Consider the following 22,515-nt stretch of genomic DNA (forward strand, 5'->3'; position numbering starts at 1 on the left):
GCCCACCACTCGGCTCTGACACATGCACACGCACTGTCACTCGCGCGACCGGCCTTTCATCTTGCGCGGCTGCCTCTTGCGGATCCTTTTCATGGTGGTTGGCCGATTCGCGTTCACCGAACGGGGGCAAATGAGGAAACGGGGAACTCGTACGAGTCCGGAATCGGTTGGATCACGAGGTGGCACGAGCACGGGCCACGGCGGCGGTTCTAGTAACATGGGGTGGACTCACGTGAACGGCTCACGGTCGCTCCATCACCGGCGGCTCCGTCGGAAACCGAGTCGCTCCTCGACGGAGCCGCGTTCGGCGCCATTGCGACGTAACCGACGCACTCCGACTTACGGTTTGACCGTTCGCGAGTCACCGCGACGATCCGCTGTTTCGGTTCGCGAAACGCTCGCGGTGTACCCTCTTCTACCTACGACGGTGCTTTCTCGCCCTTCGCCGTTCGCTCGCAACCACCGAACCTTCGCTCCGCACCAATCGAAACGATTTTCCTTTTTCCGATCGTTTTCGACCTTCGGATCGCCCTTTTCGAATCCACGTCCAGCCAACACGGGAGGAGACTACGAAGCTCACAGACTGTCCCTTTACTCCCCCAGTACCTCCACCCTACGCGGACTCATGCACCACCACCACCACCACCACCACCGTCACCATCACCGCCACTGCCACCGCCACCGATATTTCACTAGATTCGCTAGAAACTTGTCCGAGGACCGGATCGATTCCAACGAAACATCCGCCAGGCTTGGATTTTCTTTTCGTTTCGACGGATAGTCGATTTATCCAGCCGTGTGTGGTCAACGATTTGGCCCCTGTCGTTCGCGGATGACGGAGCTGACGACGAACCGCGGCGCTCCTAGTTCGATTACGTGTTACACGGACACCAACAGAGGGGGTAAGTTGCGCGCGCACTTCCAAACTCGTCGCCACCCCTGCGGCCACCCCTTCCTTCACTCTGGCTGAATCGGTGGTGCGTAGCGACCGCTTCGAGTCTCTTCGAAACTGTCCCGTCCGATGAACAAATCGTTTCGGATACGTTCTCGTTCCAACTTTGTCTCTCCGATTCCACTTTCGATTCGAATCGAGCAGACGACGTTCACCGAGCGTCGACATCGTCCACACTCCTCGAGCGAATTCTCGCGTTTTATCTCCTCGATTTCACACGCCGCTTCTACGATACGCCGATCTGCCAAGGCAAACTCGAATCGCGTCAGCCAGATATGTTTTTGCGGTGAGCTTAGAGGAGTCGACGTGGTCATTTCGTGATTATTTCAGGACACGTAGTTGTTTCTTACAGAGCGCGAGCGAACGCGACAGAGAACGATCGGAGCCATCGCTGAAAGCGAGGGAGTCGGAGCTAGGGAGACTTTGATTCTCTCGTTTTAGCGTGCACGGTGGGGCATGGCTCGGTGTGTTCTCGTCGGTACCAGGCTAACTACTCGTGGTTTGTGTCCGAGGTAAGAAACAAGCGAGATTTTCGATCGATCTCGCGTCCTTCGACCGGTAATCGTTGCATCCACGTTTTTCCATTGAAAGACGTGCGATTTGTAGCGTGCGACAGCGAAAATCCCTAGTTTTCGAACTTTTACGCGCACATGCGATTCTCGTTGTCTCGTTCAGTTTCCTTCGGTTTAAAAGATAGGCGTAGACCATCCGACACGATCGGTGTCGAATGATTTTTACCTCGGGCATCGCGTATACCTTCCACAACTTCCGATCAACGTGAAATTCTTCTATATTATTTGTAGGATTACGACGTTTGCTGAATTTCCGCGAACCGAAGCGCTCTTATAGAATTTCAAAGTATTTCTCACCGTGTCGAGAATTTATTTACATAAGCGTTTGCCTCGAAACAGATTTCCATCGGATGAGCCGAAGCAGCGAGTATAAATTGGACTCGCGAGAGATCGAACAGAGCGTACCGTCTTTTCTTCCGATAGAAATGGAGAATCAATTTACGAAGAAGAACTCGCCGTTTGGTAGCGATCGTCTCTGAAAAGAAATTGTTCGAAAGGGATCACGGAAAATCGGGTCGCGTAATTGCAAATTGATTGCCGGCAGCCTTCGATCTCGTTCGCTAGATGTAACGGATACCAATTTTAACGCGTAAATTCCATAAAAGCGAGAAAACTTTATTTTATAGGACAGTGTCGACTATTACGATCGAAATAAACTTCGAAGTGACATCGACACGATGAATGATTTACGATGGAATTAGACAGGTTAAGTCAGACGGTTTTGCCGGCCGAACACCGGTTAATCATTTAACGGATTAATTATTAACGAAAGCCGGTATCGTCGTCCCGGCCCTTGTCTGCTTACATATTCAACCGGTGTCTACGTTCGTGCGTTCTAATCGTCACTGAACATATTTTCGCCTGGCGATCGCATCCGGCTAATCGTAGCCGTAGATGCTGCTAAACGATCGAGTCGAGAACCGTTCGGCGAGGTATTCGCGTTAAATGATCGATTCGTTCGAGTCGCGGGCGTAGAAAACGAGAAAAGGTTCTGAAAACGCCCCTGTGCGGAATAGAAACGGCGCTCGAGGCGATTCCATTTCAGCTGGAATTCTCTTTGCAAGAGACGAAACGCTTCCTTCGATTGAAAAATGATATTGACTACGAAGAGACGAGCGAACCTGGAAAGACGAGTCGCGAGATTTCTATACGAGACGACATCGACTCACCCTTGATCGCTCGCGGTTGAAGAAAATCGCGATTCTAGAATATCGAAGCTCCGCTGGCGAGAATCTATTAAACGTTGTTAACCCCGAGCAAAGAGAGAAAACGACAGATACACGAGGTGAAGGAGCAGAGATGAAGAATGGTGAAGAGGTAGAAGGGCGAAGAGGAGAAAAGAGAGGAAGAGAGGAGAAGAAAGAATGGAAGAGAAAAGAAGAGCAGCATTTAACGGAGGCACTTTTCTCGATGAGACGTGCGTATAAATATGCAAGGTAAATTACCCTGAGCGTTATGGCGCGAGCTACGAGCGAGGACACCTCGTGTAGAGAGGGGTACGAATACGATATAGATCGAGCCTGGAGGGACGAGGAGGTCGAAAGGGCGGTGGAAAAGAGAGGGACGACAGTCGGATGGCACAAAGAGGAGGGTGCAGGTCGAGGATCGATAGGTATATAGAGGCAGATAGGAACACAGGAAGCGTCTGACACCGGAAAGCTCCTGGGGGATGGCTTCTTACGAGCTAGTTCTGACCGACTGACAACCCGTTTTCTACTGTTTCTTCCCGTCTTTCTTCCTTCTCCGCCTCCCTTCTTCATATTTTTACCATCTTCGTCCTACTCGTTGGCCGACTCCGGCTTTATTTTTATCCGTTCGACGCTAAATTTGCCATCGATGAATCGAAACGACGTTTCTTTCACGCGATCGTAAAAACTTTTATACCGACGCCAGGTCGCCGTAAATCGCATCGCATGCCGACGTCGCATCTAGGGACAACGAGTAGACAACAGCGCAACTCGAATGATGACCTGTTTAAGTCCGTAACGATAGAAATATCTAAAGTGAGGATAGTTCCGTATACGATTCGTAAAATCAAATCCGAAATTAGCTTTTGCTAATAGGCAAACGCGAGTCATCGACGAACGCCGATCGAACCGTTGGAATTTTTGACAATTTTGCGCGAATTTAGCATAGAAGGAAAACAAAGCGAGCGATTTTACCAAACCAACTGCCCGCCACTTGTCGTCTCGTAAATTCGATAAAACCCTTGGTTCTTAAATAAAACAACGTCAAAATCTACGGAATCGCGTTTACGGCGGTCCAATGTTTGTTCGACGCTATCCGCGGTCTTTGCAACACACGCGGGACGATCAACGATCGTTCGGAAAATGGAATAGGAAATTTGTCGACGTACGTGTATCTAAAATATGCGGCAGTTAGATTAATCGTACGTAAATTAACGACCTTTGCCTTTGATCTTTTCGCGAATTCCTCGAGGAAGGGAGAGAACAGCGATCCGAGTTTCCTTTATGAAGATACGCGACTGCTCCGCTCCTCTTGGTGTACTTATCGGTGTTTTAACGTTGTCCGGTTCTAGGATCGCTCGTGTTCCTATTTGGCAGCGTTAGGAGCGTGGGTGGAGTGGGATTTGAGACTAACAAATAGGAGACTTCCCTTCGGGTTCGGACTGTTCAACCGCATACGATTAATTGGCTCTTGGTAATCTCTGCCCTGTCCTCTGCAGCATAGATCTACGTAATTGCCATAAATACGGGAAAGTTCTCGGTGCCGTTGGCGCAATCGCTAAATCACCGAACGATAGAAATTGCCGCAAATAGTCTTTTAAATCGCGCGACCTTCTTTTTGACGTATTAACGATCCTCGGAGGATCGCGAAACGAATTTCTATCCATTACAGCGAGAAGAAAATACGATCTTTCCGATAAAAAATACGAGCGACTGTCGTTAACGCGTTAATTGCCGCTGTGGCCATCGGTGGCCCACGCCTCGCTATAAATATTTTAGAGCGATGAAAATAAGATAAATATCGTTGAAAAAATGTTCAACGATGCGAATGAATTTGAGATAATATTATCGCTAAACTGCAGAGTTTAATAGAAATAAAAAAAACAACAATTGTTGTAGCTACGACGTATCATAGAACGCATTATACTTTCATATACGTTTTCATATCATGTACACATTCTGTGTAATTATTCGACTTTAAATTTCTCCTGTAAATGCATACAAAATCGCTGTCTAATTATCAAATACCATATAATTATTCTGGAAAAATTGAACGTTATGGCGTAATATATTTCGGACAAAAGATATAAAATTCGCGCGACAGTCAACCTGTTAAAGGTCGATGCACCGCTGATTTACGCATATCTCTACAGACAAGTCACACATATTCGTTCCTACCTAGATAGTGTCCGTCTCTCGTTCGTGTTTACACTATTCCGGTAGGGTTTGCTCATTGAAATCGCTAGCCGCGTTATTCGTTCCTATCCATCCGATAGATAAGTACGCTCGTCCGTCCCATCGACAATCCTACGTCACTCCGCCCATCCGTATCGCCACTTTTCAATTCCCGTCAGAGCTTTCCTCCGATATATATATTTATTTCTTGAACTTGCCAAGTCGACAGGAATACACGGGACTGTACATCTGATCGATCAACACCGAAGAAAATAACGCGAAAAATGTATTTTTTTCGTGAGGTTTTCTCGGATGTAAATCGGAGTGTACGGGATGCAACGTGTTGCACCGAGAGGGAAAAGCTAGAATCCGGTCCACTCGTAGGTCGTACTTGTGTACTTGTCTCTATCGAGCACGATGCAAGTTACGCGGTGGAACGAGTCAACAAAGTTCGAAGCTGGCACTTCGCCTATTCACCGCACCGCAGACGACACGGTCGCTCGCATACCGCGCTCGCCCCTGCTCCACTCCCGGACACCGGAAACCGAATGCAGTCTGAAGCATCCTGCAACCTACCAACTTCTCGGAACGCACATTGTTTACCCGGTGAAATGTACAGGCTGCCGTCTCTGCCGATCTAATAACACGAATCGATTCTTTCAACGACTTTCGATCGTTCGAATTCGCTCGATCGTTACCTGCCTAAGCCGGTCGTCGACGTTTTCAATTTACGTTCTTCGGGTAGCTGTCACGCCTCTGCTTCTAGCTACTTTCAGCCATTTCGACGTAATCGAAGATCTTCGTCCTTTTCTTTCGTAGATTTTTGGATCACGCAGATCCGATCTCGAAGTTTTTTCGTTGACGCGATTGCCGTGTGTTGCGCAACGACCCCAACCAGCTTTTTCGAAGTTCGCGAATGATCCATAGAAACGTCCGCAGTGCAGAAGACCGTCGACGCGTCGATCGGTCGTGTAAAGATATAGAGGCAATCAAAGTGGCGAAGTTTCGACAAATTCCTCTCGACAGACCGCTCGTTCCTCGGCAACGATTTTCTCTCGGCGATGATTACCGAATATCCGACAACTTTTCGCCAGCAAACTTTGGAATTTTGTTTCGTACATCGTTCCGAGAACTCGCTTCGGTGAATCTGTTTCTTTCGTACATTTCCTATTTGTAAAATCACGAAACTCGATTACTCGATGGTAGGTCGATTACGTCGGTCGGTAAATCGTCGTAGAAAAAAATTTTCGCGAAAGAGCGATTCGATTCGCGATGCAGAAATTTCAAGCGAGTGCAGAGTCTCGAGCTGTTTTCGCTCGGTGTGCACGGCGTATCGCATGAAAGTAGTTACGGCTGTATTTTACGAGTCAGACCGTCCAAGTTCGTACGAAAGCGTTTAAGTGGAGACGGTAATACGTAAAAGGGAGGCGTAAAGTGTTAACACAGGCCAGAACAGCAGCAGACACTCGAAACACCCCTCTTCCTATCCTCTGCTGCCGGTCTTCCTTTTTCCCTGCCTGCTTTCGCCCTCTCCACCATCGTTACCTTCAAACTCTTTGACGCTTCGTCCTCGTCAGTTTTTGCTTGTCCATCCATTTTTCCACCGTTTCCCAAACCGTCGCTTCGTACCTTTTCTAATGTATCTCTTTCTCTTGAGGAAACGAAGCTTCCTCAAAGATCAGCCGTCCCTACCATCTCCTTTAAGAGAAATCTTCGTCAAAGCAAGACGAAGATCCGCGCATCTGCGAGGGTGCGTTCATTTGCCCGGAACGTTGTGCAAAATTACAATTCTCTCTCTTTGTCTCTCTTCGCCGTTGAAAGAATTGGACGATTTGGCAACCGTAATGTCTTGAAACGTCGAGAAGTAACCGATTTGCCGGGACGAACAGAAACGAGGTCGGAGAGGCCGAGCAAATTGGTCGAAAAGCAGAAAAGGCCGAGGGACTCGATTGGTAGTCGCGACACAGAGCGGCAGAACGTAGCGTTGTCGCACGTGGACGCGTGAATATACATAATACGTAGTGGTCAAATGCGATACAACGACGATGGTACGCGACACGAAGCGATGCGACACGTAGCGAGGCGAGGCAAGGCGACGGTGACGTTCGAGCGTGGCTTGCATACGTTCGATGTCCACACCATAGTTTGATTTACGTCGCTGTAAATACAATCTCTATTAAACATGTATTCCACACATGGACGTTCGGAAGATGGATGGTAAACGACGAGGGTCGAGTGGTCTGCTCCCACGAGGCGCGATACAAGCTTCTTCGAGTGCTACCTCTGGTTCGTAACGCGGCACGTTGCCGTATCAGAAGTTTACGTATAAATTACCGCCGTGATTCTGCTTGCGACAATGAAAGCTACCTACCTTTTGCGAAACGACGCCTTCAGCCAACTTTTTTCTTCCGCGGATTAACGCCGAGATCGGCGATTATTCGGCTCGAATTGCGTGGCTCGTGGCTCGGAGAAAAGTTCTCTTATACTTCGAGATACGAAGGATTATTCGAATTAAAGCACCTGGTAAGCGTTCTAGACAAAGACCTTAGTTTGCCGAAGAAAGGGACGTTGGTTCGCCATCGTTTTTCACAAAAGTGCAGCTACGTCAACTCGTTCGATCGAGGTAGTTGGTTTTCGGACGCAAATACTCCAAACTTTCTTTGGGGAAGTACGAAAACTTTCGTTAAGTCGTTCAGTGGTCGCGACGACTGCTCGAGAGATTTAATAAGAGGTAGAAGATAAAAGAAAAACGTGGTTCGAGAAATTCATCGTAAGCCTGCAGCTTTTCAGGGCCTACCGAAATTGAAATCCACGTAACCGACGGACGAACGAGAAGTTTTTACGGCATACGGAAATAAAAACACGGCAGGAACCTCTGCTAAAGTTACCACGCAACGTTTTTTACTCTAAGGATCTAAAGGAAAGCGGGACGCTTTGCCTACGCGACGCGTTCCTAAATTTTCCAGATAAATTTTATCGCTGCTCGTTTTATAGGAGACGGTCAAAGGGAGCCGGGCCGGTGAATTAGCAAGAGAAAAGAGTTGGAAGCGTTTAATCCTCCGATCTGCTCGTTAACTCAAAATGTAAGGAGCGAGATAACTCTTTTTTCTCCGCGTCTCGGCGAATTTCTCCACGATGAACGACAAAAGCTCCACGATCTTGACAAACTGAAGCGCCGAGCTTCCTCAAACCGAGAAAAGAAGTAGAAACCATTGTAGCTCTCTCCGCGTAGTCCGCGTAAGTCTTATTTCGTGGTAGCGAGGCGGTGTTGGCAACTCGAAGGAACGACGACAAAGGCGACGAGCGAAACGCTATGCTCTTTGACAGCGGCAATTACGCTCGTTGTGCGATGACTCGATAATTAGAGGCGTGCGAGCGTAACAAGCGAGCGGGAATGCAAGGAAGAAGACCGCGAGTACTCGAGATGAAAGTACGCGATTCAGTACGTTTTACATTCCGGTATCTACCATCGCGTAACTACCCTTCTTTTCTTCTTCTGCTTTATATCGGCTCGTGCTTTGTCAAGAAGAAAAGGAATACTCGCAGTCGAAGAGGACGGAAATTTGTTTTCGAGACTGTCTCTCCCGCGAAAACCACTTACTCGACCAGATACGGCGGTAGAACGAACGTCGTATTCCGAAACACGGAAACGGTTGTTCCCGTTTCGAAATCGTTCGAGGCATCCAAAGGAAATCGGATATTCCGAAAAACAATTTGCTACGGCGAAAGAAATACACGCGCAAGGGCATATTGGGACCGACAGCGGTGGAAACGGCAGCTCGCCTTTGATTCGAATCTTGGCCCGTTGCTTCGAACGAGGGTGTCAAGCAGTAAGAAGAGTTTTCGAGAGTAGAATCGGCTGGAGCAGCGTCGCGTCGAGCCGTTGACGAGTCAGCGGTGGAAGAGAAGAGAGGGAATCTCGGCGAGAGCGAGAGAAAACGCGAGGAAAGAGGGTGGAGGAGAGGGATAGTGCGATAGCCCCAACACGAACGCACAAGACCTCGAGGAAATCCTAATATTTTAACCACTGGCGAGGAATGAAAGGACCCGGGTGAGCATGAAAAGGGAAAAAGGGGTGCACGAATCATCCCTGCGTACCCTTAAACCCTACTGGATGGGGTGGAACCTGCAAGGTGGGTGGAACTGTATACCCGTTGCGGTACCCCGAGGGAAGTACTTGCAATTAACGCGGTAAGACTCGGCTCTAGCGAGGGGTAGTACACCCTTCTTACCGGTAACCACCCTTCGTCCCTGCTCGTTCGCTCCTCGTTTCTCCTCGATTCTCTTCGTTTGTACACCTATCGCATGCTGCCCTTCGCCCCTCTTTCTCTTTCTCTCTCTCTCTCACACACACACACACACACACCATACATTTTCTCTCTTTTTCGCTCGTTCGCCCGGTGGTGGAGTACGCGGCTCCTCTGCGTCCATCTCCGTCAAACCATTCCCTACGAGCTTCTCGAGCGCTCGTACTCATAGGGGACGCCAGAATGGCTGTGTTCGGTTATTTGTCAGGGATACGCGTAATCGCGCGCACGCGTGCTTCTAGCCTCGTGAAAATCTCCACGCCTTGCTCCCTCTCTCTCATTCTCTCTCACTCTCTCTCTCTCTCATCCTCTTCATGAATTTGCCTCGCCACGATACGCGCGTTCCTTCTTTTTTAACCACCCTTCCGACGGTTCCGACCTTTCCTCCAGACTCACGCGCCTCCCGATGCAACAGATTGCGATTAGGCGAGTTATCGACCCTACGTACGACCATATATCGAGTCGAATATAAACTGGAAATCGGGTAATTTGGAACGATCTAATCGTCGGACGGACGCGTTGGCGACTTTCGTTTTCCCATTGGCGATCACCGATCGATTTCGGTCAGGTTTTCGTCCGGATGATTACGCAAACCAGCGGACTGGGGCGATTGATTTTCCGTTTGACGGCCACGCGTGACCGTGCGTCACGCGAGTAACAGCTTCCTGAGCATATAACGTTAACGCAATCGGCTGCTTTACGCGTCGACAGACGTTGGGGAGGAAAAAATTCGACGGAAAAAGTCGTACGTTTTTTGATAAACGCAAACGCGTGTAGCGAAACGTATCGGCTGCAACGCGAAGAAAAAGAGTGGCGAGAAATTACAGCGGAGAATAGAACAAATTCGTAAGTCTCAAGCTGCGGGTGGAGATCGCTCGAGCGAAGCATCTCGTTCACGGATTTCGATTTTAACTCGTTTCCAGGCTTATCTGCGGAAAATTATGCATGCATGCAAGACCGATGGCGTACGCGATAACGGCTCTCCATTGTGCTCTCGTAATCCGAATGCGAGAAATTTGCGCGAAACGACTGTTGCCAGCGTGCCAGCGTAAAGCTAAATAGTCTACTGTATAACCCGCTGTATTGCCATATTCACGGATGAAAAGACAACGTCGTCTCTGCATTTGTCACAGGATCGCGTGTAACGTAATTTGCAGACGCGAGGGTTCGCTCGCTTCGAAAGGCATCGTATTCCTTCTGTTTAGTACTTCGCTGTAATACCGAGGATGTTAAATCGAGCACATCGAGACATCCGAGTTTCGAAGTTCCAGTCGAAACGTGCTTCACCGAGAAAGCCCAGGGAAGCGAAGAACAGCGGAAGAATATCGGCTAAGAACTCGTCGATTGCTGCATTCTACCTGGAACTAGTAGATTGCAAGGACCCGGAGGATTTTTACCGAGGTTCGTTAATCACGCGGTTGTCGAGAAAACGGAGTGGCAACGCGAAAGTAGCAGCCGAACCGATGGGGAAAATAAGAGATCTCTCTCGTATCCCGGAAATGCGGCTTAGTCACCGGGGCGGCTATTGTGCCTCGCCGAGTGCACAGTCGTGTAAAATCCATAAGGAACTGTCGTACCGAGTCTAGATACCTCGTGGCTGGACGTGTCGCGCCAAGTCGTTATCCGTAGGTAGGTTTCAAAGGTGCACGACCCGTAAACGTCGTTTCGATTGATTCGCGTACGTCGCACCACAACGGACACGCGTTCTACCCGCGTCATAAACCGCGGTTTCAGTTGCTCTGCTAATCCATCCATCGATTCTTTACGATCGAAGATACCGGCCATCGAATCTTCTTAGCCGTGTTTAAAACGTGGCAGTGCCAAGCGTTTCGCTTTATGTATATTTTATCTGCCGTTGTCCGGTGCAAACGATATCGACCGATAGCCCGGCTTCGTGAAATCCATCGAAATAGTCGATAAACGATCGCTTTACTTACAAAGTCGCTGTCGAACGACTCGCGGAACCGACGAAACCGAAAGACACTATCGGACGAACGCGATTAATAAAGAAGGGACCTTACGAGCAAACCTGAACGTCGAATAAATCTCGCGCCAGTTACCAGCGATTGTTTGCGCTATCTCGGTCACGAGTTACGCGGCTATGATTATCGATTCGAAAGTAATCGCGCGACAATCTAGCGATCGATGGGTCGGAGTCGGCGTCCCTCCGCAGTTCGCCGATTCGCGTTCGTTGATTCCTTGCGGAAGGACGGAATCTGCTGTCTGTCGAGTATCGAGCAATTTTTCGTAATTAGTATTCGTGGCGAACGACGGAGTGCGTCGGTTTTATCCATCGGTTTAGAACCATCGTCCCGTGAAAGGTCGCTTCGCGTGCCACTGCTCTTTTCCTATCGGGGCGGAGACCGCACAGCCGTCAATACTGTTTGACGGGTGTCAGCCGATTTTTCCCGAATATCAGGCTCGCTCGGTCCACCGTGAATTTCTGTAGCCGGTCGCGTGATTCGCGGCTCTAGCCAAACGCGGCTAGACGTCGTCGCTACCGAACTCCGAAGTCTCGCGCGACTGCCTAAAATCAATATCGAGATGTTTTATATCTCCTACGAGCGGCCAAGTTGCCGGGTTTAGCCAGCAGCCGGCAGCTTGCCGTGTTTCGCGAATTCCCGGCGCTCGTTACCAGAAAATTTGAAAATCCGAGCGAAATGTACGCCGTCTCTGGGCTATTTGGCTCGATTTTCTGCGCAACCATCGATAAGGGATGAACGTTTCGGGATACAATCCGTCGGCTGAAAGAGTCAGTTCGCGGAACGCTGGAGGAAAAAAGACGAACGTCGGCAAAATCTCGAGAACGAGCGACGTACGGGCCAAATTCTGTCTCCCGAAGCTCGATATTCCGAATAGCGTCTATGGTGTCTATGTCCGAGACGACGAGGTTTGCGTGTTCTCGTTTCGAATTAAGGAAACGGAATTATCTTCGATTGCGATATACGGTGCGACATCCGGCTTGTATGAATCGCGATACGAAGCTTGCTTGGTGGGACTGTGGTTTTCGATCGATTAACAGTTTCGGTGGAAAGGCTGGCTCGCAGCGTACGTTCCGCGTATCGTTCTCTTCCATCGCTACTGTCTTTTCTTTCTTTCACGACGCTTTAAGATACCTCGGTAGACCAAAAGACGATACAGAGATATCAGGATCGTTGCTTGACAGAGGTAGAAACGTACTGATAGCTACGATTCTACTCCGATTCTACTTACCTTGAAAAATATCTGTAACGAAATTTCCCGCTTATTCGACCGATCAACCGCACCTGGCGAAACGATTATGTCAGTTGTATTTGACCTAGTTTAATTTAATTTATTATCAAACGGCTGGTGAGTAGCCTTTGCTGGGACAAACATGATCGCGTGGAAAATCGTACAAAGAAAAGGAGTAAAAAGACCAAGGGGAAACAAAGAGGAGATACCAAGCATGCAAGTAACGATTAGCAGTTTTTATAATTGGTAATTAGTAAAAACTCGGACGAGCCTTCTTCTTGCATTCTCTACTCCTATTCTCCTCGTATCTATCGAGTCAACCACGGCCTGGGCTGCGGAGTTAATAAAAAAGGGTACAGCCGTGGAAAGTGAAAAAGAGGAGAAACGAGAAGCCGAACGAGTCTGCCGAAGGCTCTTCCGACGATGCCTGGCGTTTCTTCGATGCTTTCTTCGTCGGTTCAGATCGATTGACCGTTTCGCGGGCAAACGGCGATTTCCAAGGTTCCACGGAGGATCATCGTCGATAAGGGTCGAAGCGATCCGACTCTCTTATCTACGTTGTTTCTACTTCCGCCTCGACTTATCGCAGTTCGTTGCAAGTGCGCGCACCGAGGATACGCGATAAAATGCACGATTGCCTTCAAGATCGTAAAAATAGTAATAAATCTCGTCCGGAGTTCGCTATCGTGCTCTCTTTACGACCGATCGCTTTATAGCAGAGACATTGCACGAAAACTGCCAGTAGCAGAGACCGCGCTTATAACGCAAACAGGAAACGCTCTGTCTTCCATAAACGACACGAGGCTTCCAATTCGCAAACTCTGTCGAACGATACTCGCGAAAGGAAGAAACCTACTCGAGAGGAACGACGCTTTTTCAAACAATTTTTGAGATCCGTATTTCTCGGGAACCGGTGGAAATCTTCGGGTCAAAATTGAGAGGTGGCACGCGAAATTCCCCCGTCAAACGGAGGTTTCTTTCTTTTTCAAAAAAATTTATCTCCGTCGAATTTCTCGACAGTGGCGGGTATTTTCAGCCGAAAACAGGGGATTTGTGTCGTTTAACGCGCGCATCGTTCGTACGTTGATGCACTTACCGAATGAGTCACTCCTCTCGATTCCGCTTGATTCCCCTCGTTTTCTCCTTAATGGGGGAAAGCGGAGATTCAGGGGACGACGCTGTCCGAAATGGAACGTCTGTTTGCCCAAACCGTACGCTTATGTGTGCTTCCCTATCGAATTTCTATCCGAGGCGATACGTTTTTCTCGATCAAGGGTCGGTGCATCGACGATCCCTAATGCTATTAATTATCAACGTCTAAGGACGCCCCGGTTACGCTTGACACTTGAAACAACTTTCGTTTTAAAAATACCTCGAGTGCCGAGAAATCAAGGTTTTCGAGCGTTACGTAGAACGCTCGTACGACTCGTGTCAAATCGGGCGCAAAGTAAGTAGCCTCCCTGATTGAAAATCATAATGCCTGTATCTTTTCTATTTCGAGGCAGGTGTCTATCTAAAAGAGAACATGACGTCACGTTTTTACAGACCATTTGCCTGGTCGTTGGTGACGTTCCTGTCGCGCGCACTCCTCCGATCCGTCGCTGACATCTCCATAAAGCCACGGGGGTGGATGAAATAATTTCGGCTCGTGTATCCCGACCGATACAAGAACAGACTGCCACGACAGAATGGCTAGATTATGCGCGGCAAGACCCGGATGTGTCAGCCGTGCATGCCTTTGCTCGTTTCGTGCAACTCCTTCTAATCGATTCAAGCTGCCGTCGTTTTGGTTTTCCATCTACCGACCGATCTACCGATTACCGATGATCCCTACGTATGGCGCTTCGAACGTGAGCTCGATAGTATTTTCCAATTTCTGTATCGCGATTTTGTATCCTTTCGGTAGTTTACGCTGCAAGTTAGATCACCAGGCTGACTATTCTTAAACGCTAACGACTATGTAAATCTATCGTACTTGGCCCGGTTACGCGATAACATTACGCGATAGCTACCTACAGGCGTCGGAACGGCATCTTTCGCAAATAGGAGGTTTAACAAGGTTTCCGAATAACATCTAGACTGCGCAAAATGTGCTGCGAGACAAAACCAAGAAGCTTTATACGTCCGGTAAACGATGTTTTAGCGATAACGGGTCTTTCGAGGGTAGAAACACAGATAGCTTTGCGTCGTTGCGAATAAAGTTAATCGGCCGAGGTGAGCAAATTTCGAGAACGAGAAACGCGCGCACGTGAACGCGAAACGATGAAACGAGAGTCGCGACGACTTTCGCCGACTTGCGTGTTTCCGTTTGCCGATCGACGAACGGCTGAAAGAATGAACAAACAGCGGGTAATTAATGGGGTGATTAACGCGAAAGAACAGCGAGGTAACAAGCAGAGAAAGGAGGGATTTCTCCGTCGGAGAGGTGGAAAAAAAAAATAGGACAAAACAGAAAACTCTGCTTCGTTGCTCGCTATTTATACATATAGCTCGTAGTATAGAAAGACAGTTATTCTCGAGGTAATTCGAGATTTTTGAAAAGATAAAAAGCGGAGTTGCTTTAGACACGAAACCGACCGAGCGAAATTTCTGCCAATTTGGAAACCACTGAACCCGGAAAGCCGATTATACGGACCGGAACAGTGCGACTAGCTCTATCGCCACGCGAATACAGAATAGCGAATAGCGAGCCGAATAGGAGCCACGGTCGTTCCTCCTTCGATCTCTGGATCCTTTCACTTTTTAACCCAGTTTCCATTGTTAGGCCAGCGGCAGGTCGTTGCTGTCACACCCGACTCGACTACCGGACCCAACTAGACCGATCCGATCCACCGTATAATTAACTACCGCAATATTCAACTGTTTCGCCGCTTTCTTCCTCGCTGCTGTCATCCCTTTGAGGAAACGCGTCCGACGATTCGTTTCCTCGCGAAATCTCTCGCTTTCCCTGGCATCTTTTTTACGCAGCGTGGTTACGCGTTGCGCAACTTGAACACGGTTGCGCGATCGCGAACAAACCAGAAAGGAAAATGCTAGGCGATTAAATGCGCGTTAAATGCGTGAAATACCGCGTTGGCCATCTCTGCGTCGTGTTTCCCAGCGCGACACGAGCCGCGAGTCTGCCGCCGCTCGTCGTGCTCTTTAGTCGTTAAACGAGAACGCGTGAGATAAATCGACGAATGACGAATATCGTCAATGATTAATACGAATCCTTGACGCTCCTTCGTTGTTCGTCTGAAACGTTTTCCTCCTCTTTCTTGTCTCCTTCCCTTTGCCGTTCCATCATCGACGCGACTCGTCATCGACTCATACGATTCGTCTTGCGACTCTTTTTCTCGCCTGTGCGATATCTTTTGCCGAGCATCGACGAGAAATATGAAAATTCTGCTAGCCTTTGGATATTTCCGTGTCCCAGCCGGTTGGGAAAGAGGCGATGTAAAACTATATGCGTCGCGTTCCACGCGTGACATTTAGAAATAGAGAACGTCGAACCAGTGGAACGTAGAAATGGAAATTTTTGAATCGGAACGAAACCGGAATCGATCGTGGGAACCTTTTCTCGTGCGAAACTCGAACGAAGGACTTGAAACAGAAAATCTACTTTCCTTTCGCGGTTGAAGAAATTTGACTGTGTCGCGGTACTTGGCTGCGCTAGAAATCCGAAGCTGCGAGTTGCCGGAGAGTGGCAATTCTGTTGTTTATTCGCAGCTTTCCCCACTCGTGGCAAGTGTTTTCACCTCTTTAGTCTTTGCTCCGCGTAGTGCCGGCCCAAACATCGCCAAGAGTAGCAACCTCGCGACTTCGTTCTCTTCGATCGGCCCACGATCGCACCGGAAACACGATCCATCCTCCCGCGAACCATGTCGTTTCTTCCGACCTTCCTTTTCGTTTGTTTCCTCGTGACGATCGCGACGACGTACGCGAAACCGACCATCTACAAAAGGAACCACGACAACGTGTTCGAGCCAGGTAAGACGTGTCTCTGATTAATTAACACGAAATAAATTAACAAGAAATTGAAATCTAAGCGACGATAATCCGCGATAATACCTACGCTACTGTTGCCGCTTAACGTTCGATTAGGAACAAATTTGTAACGCTAGTGCGCGACCAAGCGAATGGTCTTTTTCGTTTTCCCTCAGCTGTGTCCATGCTGCGCCGTGAAAAAGTGACTCGCTTTCTTTTCACTTTCTCGTACATCTTCCAGTCAAACGGGACGAAAAATCGTTCGGGATTTTGCCCGTGCAACGAGTTTTACGCGATTCGGACTCGTCTTCGCTGGCTGCGTAACACGTCGAAGAAACCTCGATCGACTCCGCAACGAGACTTCCTTTGTTTCGCGAAACTGATGTCTTTATCGTTTGCCTGGATGAATATCGAAGCGCGAGATGAGCGAGGTAACGAGGCGTTCGTGGCGCTTCTTAAAGAATCGAAAGTTTCGATGCTTCTTTCTCCGATCTGCACGGAGATCCTAACTTGGATCTTGGAGGTCTTGGTCGCGCGGGAACGTCTGACCGCGGAAAAGCTTTCACCTTAATCGTTGCCGCTCGTGCCATATCGATACGAAGACGCGCCTTGACCTCTCTCTCCTTACGACCGAATCTTTTTTTCTTCGCTTTTCCATCGCGTCGCGCCTCCGCCGCCTCTACTCGCTTCGTTTCGTTCTTCCGACAATTTGGAAAGCATCGAGTCGCGTGACGTTCCGTTTCCTGCTTTATGTGTAAGCGCTTACGCGAACCTCGCCAAACAGATATAAACTGTGATCTAACTAGCGATGACTAATTCGTGCAGGTCTTTGGATCGACAATCGATTCTCGAGGCTTGTTTACCTTGTTGATCGTACATGGTAAACGGCGACGACAAACCACAGGTTGACAAATGCATCGTCATTTGGCGTGGCGTTTTATCGACGTCTCGATAGGACCGAGCCGGTATCGATGGAACTTCGGACAACTCGATCAAACTCCGCTACACCGTCGCTATTGCTCGTTATCTGTCTTCTCGTTGCCTAACCGCGAGAGACCGGAGAGTAGCATAAATTACAGTCAATGAGCGCATCGTGGCGATGACAAAACCGACGATCGGTCGGTATCCGCCGACGTCTGTATCCGGAACGGTTGTTGGCCAAATAAAGAGCGATTTCTTCGAGCCCGAATTTCCTTCGGGCCACGTTTGACAGGTGGGAATAACGGGCCGATGACGTCAGTCCACGTTCAGCGTAGGCTTCGATTATAGCGAGGCCGCGATATCTCGAGTAGATCGTATCCCCGGTGCAACTGTTGGAGCGGAGAGTAGCGTTGTGTCTGCTGTTTCGTGTTGTCGGCTGGTTTCTAGGATAGCAGGATACTCGCTGGACGAGTACGCGCACCACCGCTGTTGATCCGCGTTTCCTTTCGTTGGAAGAGTCGTGACGATTGAAAGGTGCGCCGGCGTGCCCGTTTCTGCTCGCCGGCGTGCCCGTTTCTGCTCGCCAAGTTGCGTACCGATCTTTATCTGTTCGTCGTCGTTTGCAACGTCGAAGCTGCTTCTCGTCGTCCCTTTCAGCCTAAGAGAACTTTGGCTCGGAACGCATGATGCAAAGAAACTGGGCAATTGATCGAAGATCGAAAGACCAGATAGAGTTATAGCGGGAATGGGCGAGCGGAAAAGCTAATACCATTGAATTAGTTAGGCTGTTAGGAAAATTGAGTTATCGGTTCATTAGTAACGTCGAGTTTATTGGGTTATTAGCGTTATCGAGTTATCGGCTTCTTAATAACACCGAACAGTTCGATCGCTATTAATACGAAGGTACGAGCCAACGATTAATATGCAATTAAGATTCTGTTAGGAAACTGAAGAGCTCGCAGCCGCAGCTACTAAGAGTCGTCCGAACGCACCTAATTGCGCTCGTTCTGACACCCTGTACAGCAAGGAGACGCGTGTCGCGCAAAACGATAGTAGAACCTGTACGACTCGACCTTCGTTGGACTATTAGAGAGAAACAGAGAGGGAGAATGTTAAATATGATAATTAATCGGCGTAAATGTCAACTGCAGTGGAGTATGGCACGCAGTATTGGCCGTGTAGTCGCGTGATTTGAAACGTTTCAATGCGTTCACCGTTCACGTGATTCGTAGCGAAAATCCACGCTTCTCGAGTATCGCTTCGCAAAGAATCTCTCTCGAGTTACGTAAATGGAATATTCTTTTACTTTCGCTACGAAAATTTATCGTTACTCGAAAGCTACTAATTTTCAAATACGATCCCCGTAAAATTTCTCCTTTCACTTTGCTTTAACGTGGACGAAGTACCTTGATTCGATTTAACGAAATATTCCAAAGAAATAATAAGATAATTCAGTAGCGAATTCGCCAATGAGAATTTAATCAAAATTTCGCGGCGATGGACAACAGCAATCGTAATAGCAAAGATTTGCACGAGTAGCTCGCTATCTCGGCTGCAACTCGTCGAATGGACGTCGACGTCGACGCTGACAGTCGCCTACTTACCGAATCGATATTCGATTAAAACCGATAAGCAAATATTCCTCGTTAAGGATACTGCGAATAAATGTTTAGCGCCTCGCCACGTTACCTACGTTCCTTTTCCTACTTGATGAGAAACGATTCTGCCTACGAGTATTCGTAGAGCGAAATGCGAGAGAAATTGCGATACTCTGAAACGTAATGAACTTATCTTCTGTATCCTTAAGGCGCGTAAACTTTAAAGCGCAACTCTTGAACGAAACCTGGTGATATTTAATGCGAAATTTCGCTATCGATTGTTTCAGTGATGATACCAGTCTCGTCTACGGTGATTCCTCTCCCCGTCTACAAAATGGAATATGGTTTGGGATTCATATCGAAAGATAAGAAGGCTCAGTCGTCCTTGAAACCGGAGGGTGGAATAAAATTGATAACGAGTAAGCAAAATTTATGCCAAACTATGTATGTATTTGTATACATGTATATCCGATGATAGGAACAATAAATATCGTTTCTTACAGTTAAGAAGAGCCAAGAGAAGAAAACGTAAAGGTACAAAATATACGTACTAGTTGCAGATTGACTTTATTCGTATCGTAGTCTGTCATCGATGAAGCGGTATATATTCATTAACATCGTACGGTGATGTATATATATATTATATATATATATATCTCAAAGTTATAGATTGTAAGCAAATCTCAGATTTATTTGAAATGTACGACAGATTTCAAAAGTAACAGAGAGTTTACGCCAAAAACTAATTTACCTCGACGATTAATGTTAGAGTTAATTAACTCTGTCGTTATGAATTTATTAATAATCGTAAGAAAAATCAAACGCTGTAAAACCAAACTGTAGCGAGTATGAAGAGAGAATCTGTTAAGTTTTTATATTTAATTTGAGCTATAGTACGTCGTTTCTGCTATTATAATGTTTATACATTACATTTATGTATATCTGCCCAACATTTTGAAGAAATATTGAAAGGAATTAATAAGTAGAAAATTATAAACTTTTATTGAACAACATTCGCGTTTAAATTTATTTATCTACCTATCGTTACGATATTTCCATCGGTTCTTCCGCTGTAACAGAAACAATTACACGAATGAAATTTGAGAAACGTAAAGATTCTACTAATTCTTTCATTCTTCTCTACAGAATTTACTTACGCATTTCATTGAACATAAAATCATCTTGATATTCTTTGAGAAACTGTGTAGATCTACTTTCATCGAGGAATAGCTGGTAAACACGCTTCACGTCATCGATATTGACCTGTATTTACATATTATATTTATGTTCTTGTAACAGTATAAGAAGTACGTATACGACTAACAGCACGTATAATACGATACTTACTTCCGTACTCTTCCTTCGCCTGCTAACAAGAGAAGCAGTAGTAATCAATTGAATCGCGTATCTCAATGAAGTTTCTAATGCGATTCTGGTAAGGACGGTTAGAGCATCATCCGCCATTTCGCAATCTTCTTCTTCGCACCTTATCTTTAGAATTTCTTTCAATTCCTTTTCTTGATACGGACTTGTTGGAACGATAATCATACGATCCAATAGATCTATTGGAATACCATGCGGACTTTTGTAATTCGTTCCTCTAATCCTAGTAATACCTGTAAGATTCAACGATTAATTTTTTATCAATTAAAACAACATATATGCACGAGTATAAGGTACCTCTATTTGTAGCCATAATAACGACCGGTGCCATTTCATTTTCAAGTGCTCGATTAAGAAACGAGAAGCATTCGATGTCGAGCATGTGAACCTCGTCGATGAACAAAACGCCTGGAACGATTTCTGCTTTTCCTTCTTCGCGCCATTCAGCGACTTTCGCATTTATTTGGTCTCGTACTTCTGATTTAATTTCTCCTGTATCGCCAGAGAACAGCGCCAAAAATCCGTGGGTTCTGCTGTTAATAACATCGACTTCGTGTAAAGTTACTGTGTGTACAACCTCTTTGCGTTTTTGTAATTCACCCTCGGGACATTGTACGAAGCGAGTTTGAGAACCAGTTGCATCATAGTCACGAGCTCTAGTAAATGACCTTCCCAGTCTATTTATTTTTCCTGTGGCTTTGTCGATTGTAATCACGTCTCCAGCTTGTACCTTAAGCGAATCATAATTGTAAGGAACCCGATAAACAATGTTACGGAAGAATAAATGTTCATTGCTTGTCTTTACTAACTTTTTCTTTCATCAAACTGTCGATCATTTTGTTTCCTAGATCGTAGATCGTTTCCATCTCCGTTGTTTTTAGTGTTAGTTTACCAACTTTAGCACCTATACCTGTAGCAGGTCTATCCACTTGTATTTCGACTACTTCACCTTCTATAATTTCTGTTTCCTCTTTGATTCTGACACCGATAGATTTTCTAATAGCTTGAGTAAGAGCTTCTGTTTTACTCATTTCCAAAGAATATATTTCGGAACCTGCCATTGAAGTAAATGGAGTATCCATTCCTAGAGCTTGCGCCATTCCCATGGCAATGGCAGTTTTTCCAGTCCCAGGTTGACCTGCCAACAGTATAGCTCTGCCTGCTATTTTACCATCCTTAATCATTTCAAGCACAACACCTGCGGCTCTTCGTGCCATAAGCTGACCAACCATGCCTTGCGACACCTAAATAATCATACACAAAGTTAATAAAAGTAGGTATTGAAGTCACAATGCACAAAAGACTAATATATATTACATGGCGAGGTTCTAAACTATCATCCAAGCCTAAACCTCTAATATGAGAATGTGCACCAATTCTCTCTATCCTTGTGATTTCACGAACTTCTTGAACTTTTGCAGCCGCAACAGCCTAAAATAAAGAAAGTAATTATATTAATATAGTGCTAATATATCCTACATACAGTATTGTCATAGAGACAGAGAGATATAATACAAGAGTGGGAATAGAAACAGAAAGCTGTATAAAGACCTCTCCTGTCCTTATTTAATCCATTGTTTACACTGATGCTTGATCAATTTTATGTTTACATATTTATTACATCGATGTACACGCATTATAAGATCAAAACATAAAGGGTCTCTATGCAACATTCTCTTTCTATTCTTATATCGCTCTTTCTATCTTTCTATCTTTATATCTCTCCAAATATTACAAAAGCATATCGATCAAACAACAGTTGCTATGCCAACTTGTTTTCCTTCAATTCCATTAAAGATGAAATATAGAAATATAAAGCATTATACTATTCAAAATTGATACGATACATCCTACCGTAAAAATAATACGATAAACAAAAACGTTCTTTATATTTTCAAACGCTTAGAAAAATAAATGTATTCCAAATAGGTTAATTGACTAAACAAGACAAAAACATGGTAATATGAATATGTTTGTCGAATATAACGTAAAAAGTACAAAAATTAGCTAATTATAATATTAATTCATAATGAATATTTACCGCCATGTTTGCAGATTTTCCACGTGTTTATTCCTTAACAATAAAACAGAACCTTTTTAAACAGTCCTGCATGCGAGGATTGTCAATAGCGGCGCTACCACAAAAATCCCAAAAGCGTGCGTATGCGCATTCGTCACCAGTGACGTAGCCAGAAAGAATGCGTTAATTGGTGCAATCTGTGACGGCAATGGTTATATAAA

The 22,515-nt window shown here is 46.5% G+C and overlaps 2 protein-coding genes and 1 long non-coding RNA gene across 5 annotated transcripts; 2 read left to right on the forward strand and 1 right to left on the reverse strand.

Annotated features, from left to right (window-relative positions):
- The first annotated feature begins 89 nt into the window (after window positions 1-89).
- LOC117241670 lies at window positions 90-19,899 on the forward strand. Of its 3 annotated transcripts, none has more exons than XM_033507644.1 (3): window positions 90-902; window positions 19,179-19,310; window positions 19,395-19,899. In XM_033507644.1, the coding sequence occupies exons 1-3, from the start codon at window positions 833-835 to the stop codon at window positions 19,421-19,423; spliced, it is 231 nt and encodes a 76-aa protein (XP_033363535.1). In that variant the 5' UTR covers window positions 90-832; the 3' UTR covers window positions 19,424-19,899. The 3 variants fall into 3 exon arrangements, with proteins under 3 accessions (XP_033363535.1, XP_033363536.1, XP_033363534.1); XM_033507645.1 differs by lacking the exon at window positions 90-902 and adding an exon at window positions 2,939-2,960; XM_033507643.1 differs by lacking the exon at window positions 90-902 and adding an exon at window positions 16,097-16,375.
- On the forward strand, window positions 1,159-2,427 carry LOC117241671. Its single transcript, XR_004495095.1, has 3 exons — window positions 1,159-1,238; window positions 1,305-1,464; window positions 1,864-2,427. It is a non-coding gene; the product is annotated as an uncharacterized LOC117241671 (long non-coding RNA).
- On the reverse strand, window positions 19,756-22,444 carry LOC117241667 (ruvB-like 2). The gene is made up of 7 exons (XM_033507637.1): window positions 22,316-22,444; window positions 21,592-21,705; window positions 21,084-21,518; window positions 20,572-21,004; window positions 20,239-20,507; window positions 20,049-20,154; window positions 19,756-19,961 (listed from the first exon to the last, which is right to left on the reverse strand). The coding sequence occupies exons 1-7, from the start codon at window positions 22,319-22,321 to the stop codon at window positions 19,936-19,938; spliced, it is 1,389 nt and encodes a 462-aa protein (XP_033363528.1). The 5' UTR covers window positions 22,322-22,444; the 3' UTR covers window positions 19,756-19,935.
- Window positions 22,445-22,515: the final 71 nt, after the last annotated feature.

The sequence above is a fragment of the Bombus vosnesenskii genome, unplaced genomic scaffold, assembly GCF_011952255.1.
Source record: "Bombus vosnesenskii isolate JDL3184/JDL3185 unplaced genomic scaffold, Bvos_JDL3184-5_v1.1 scf7180000016261, whole genome shotgun sequence".
NCBI lineage: Eukaryota > Metazoa > Arthropoda > Insecta > Hymenoptera > Apidae > Bombus > Bombus vosnesenskii.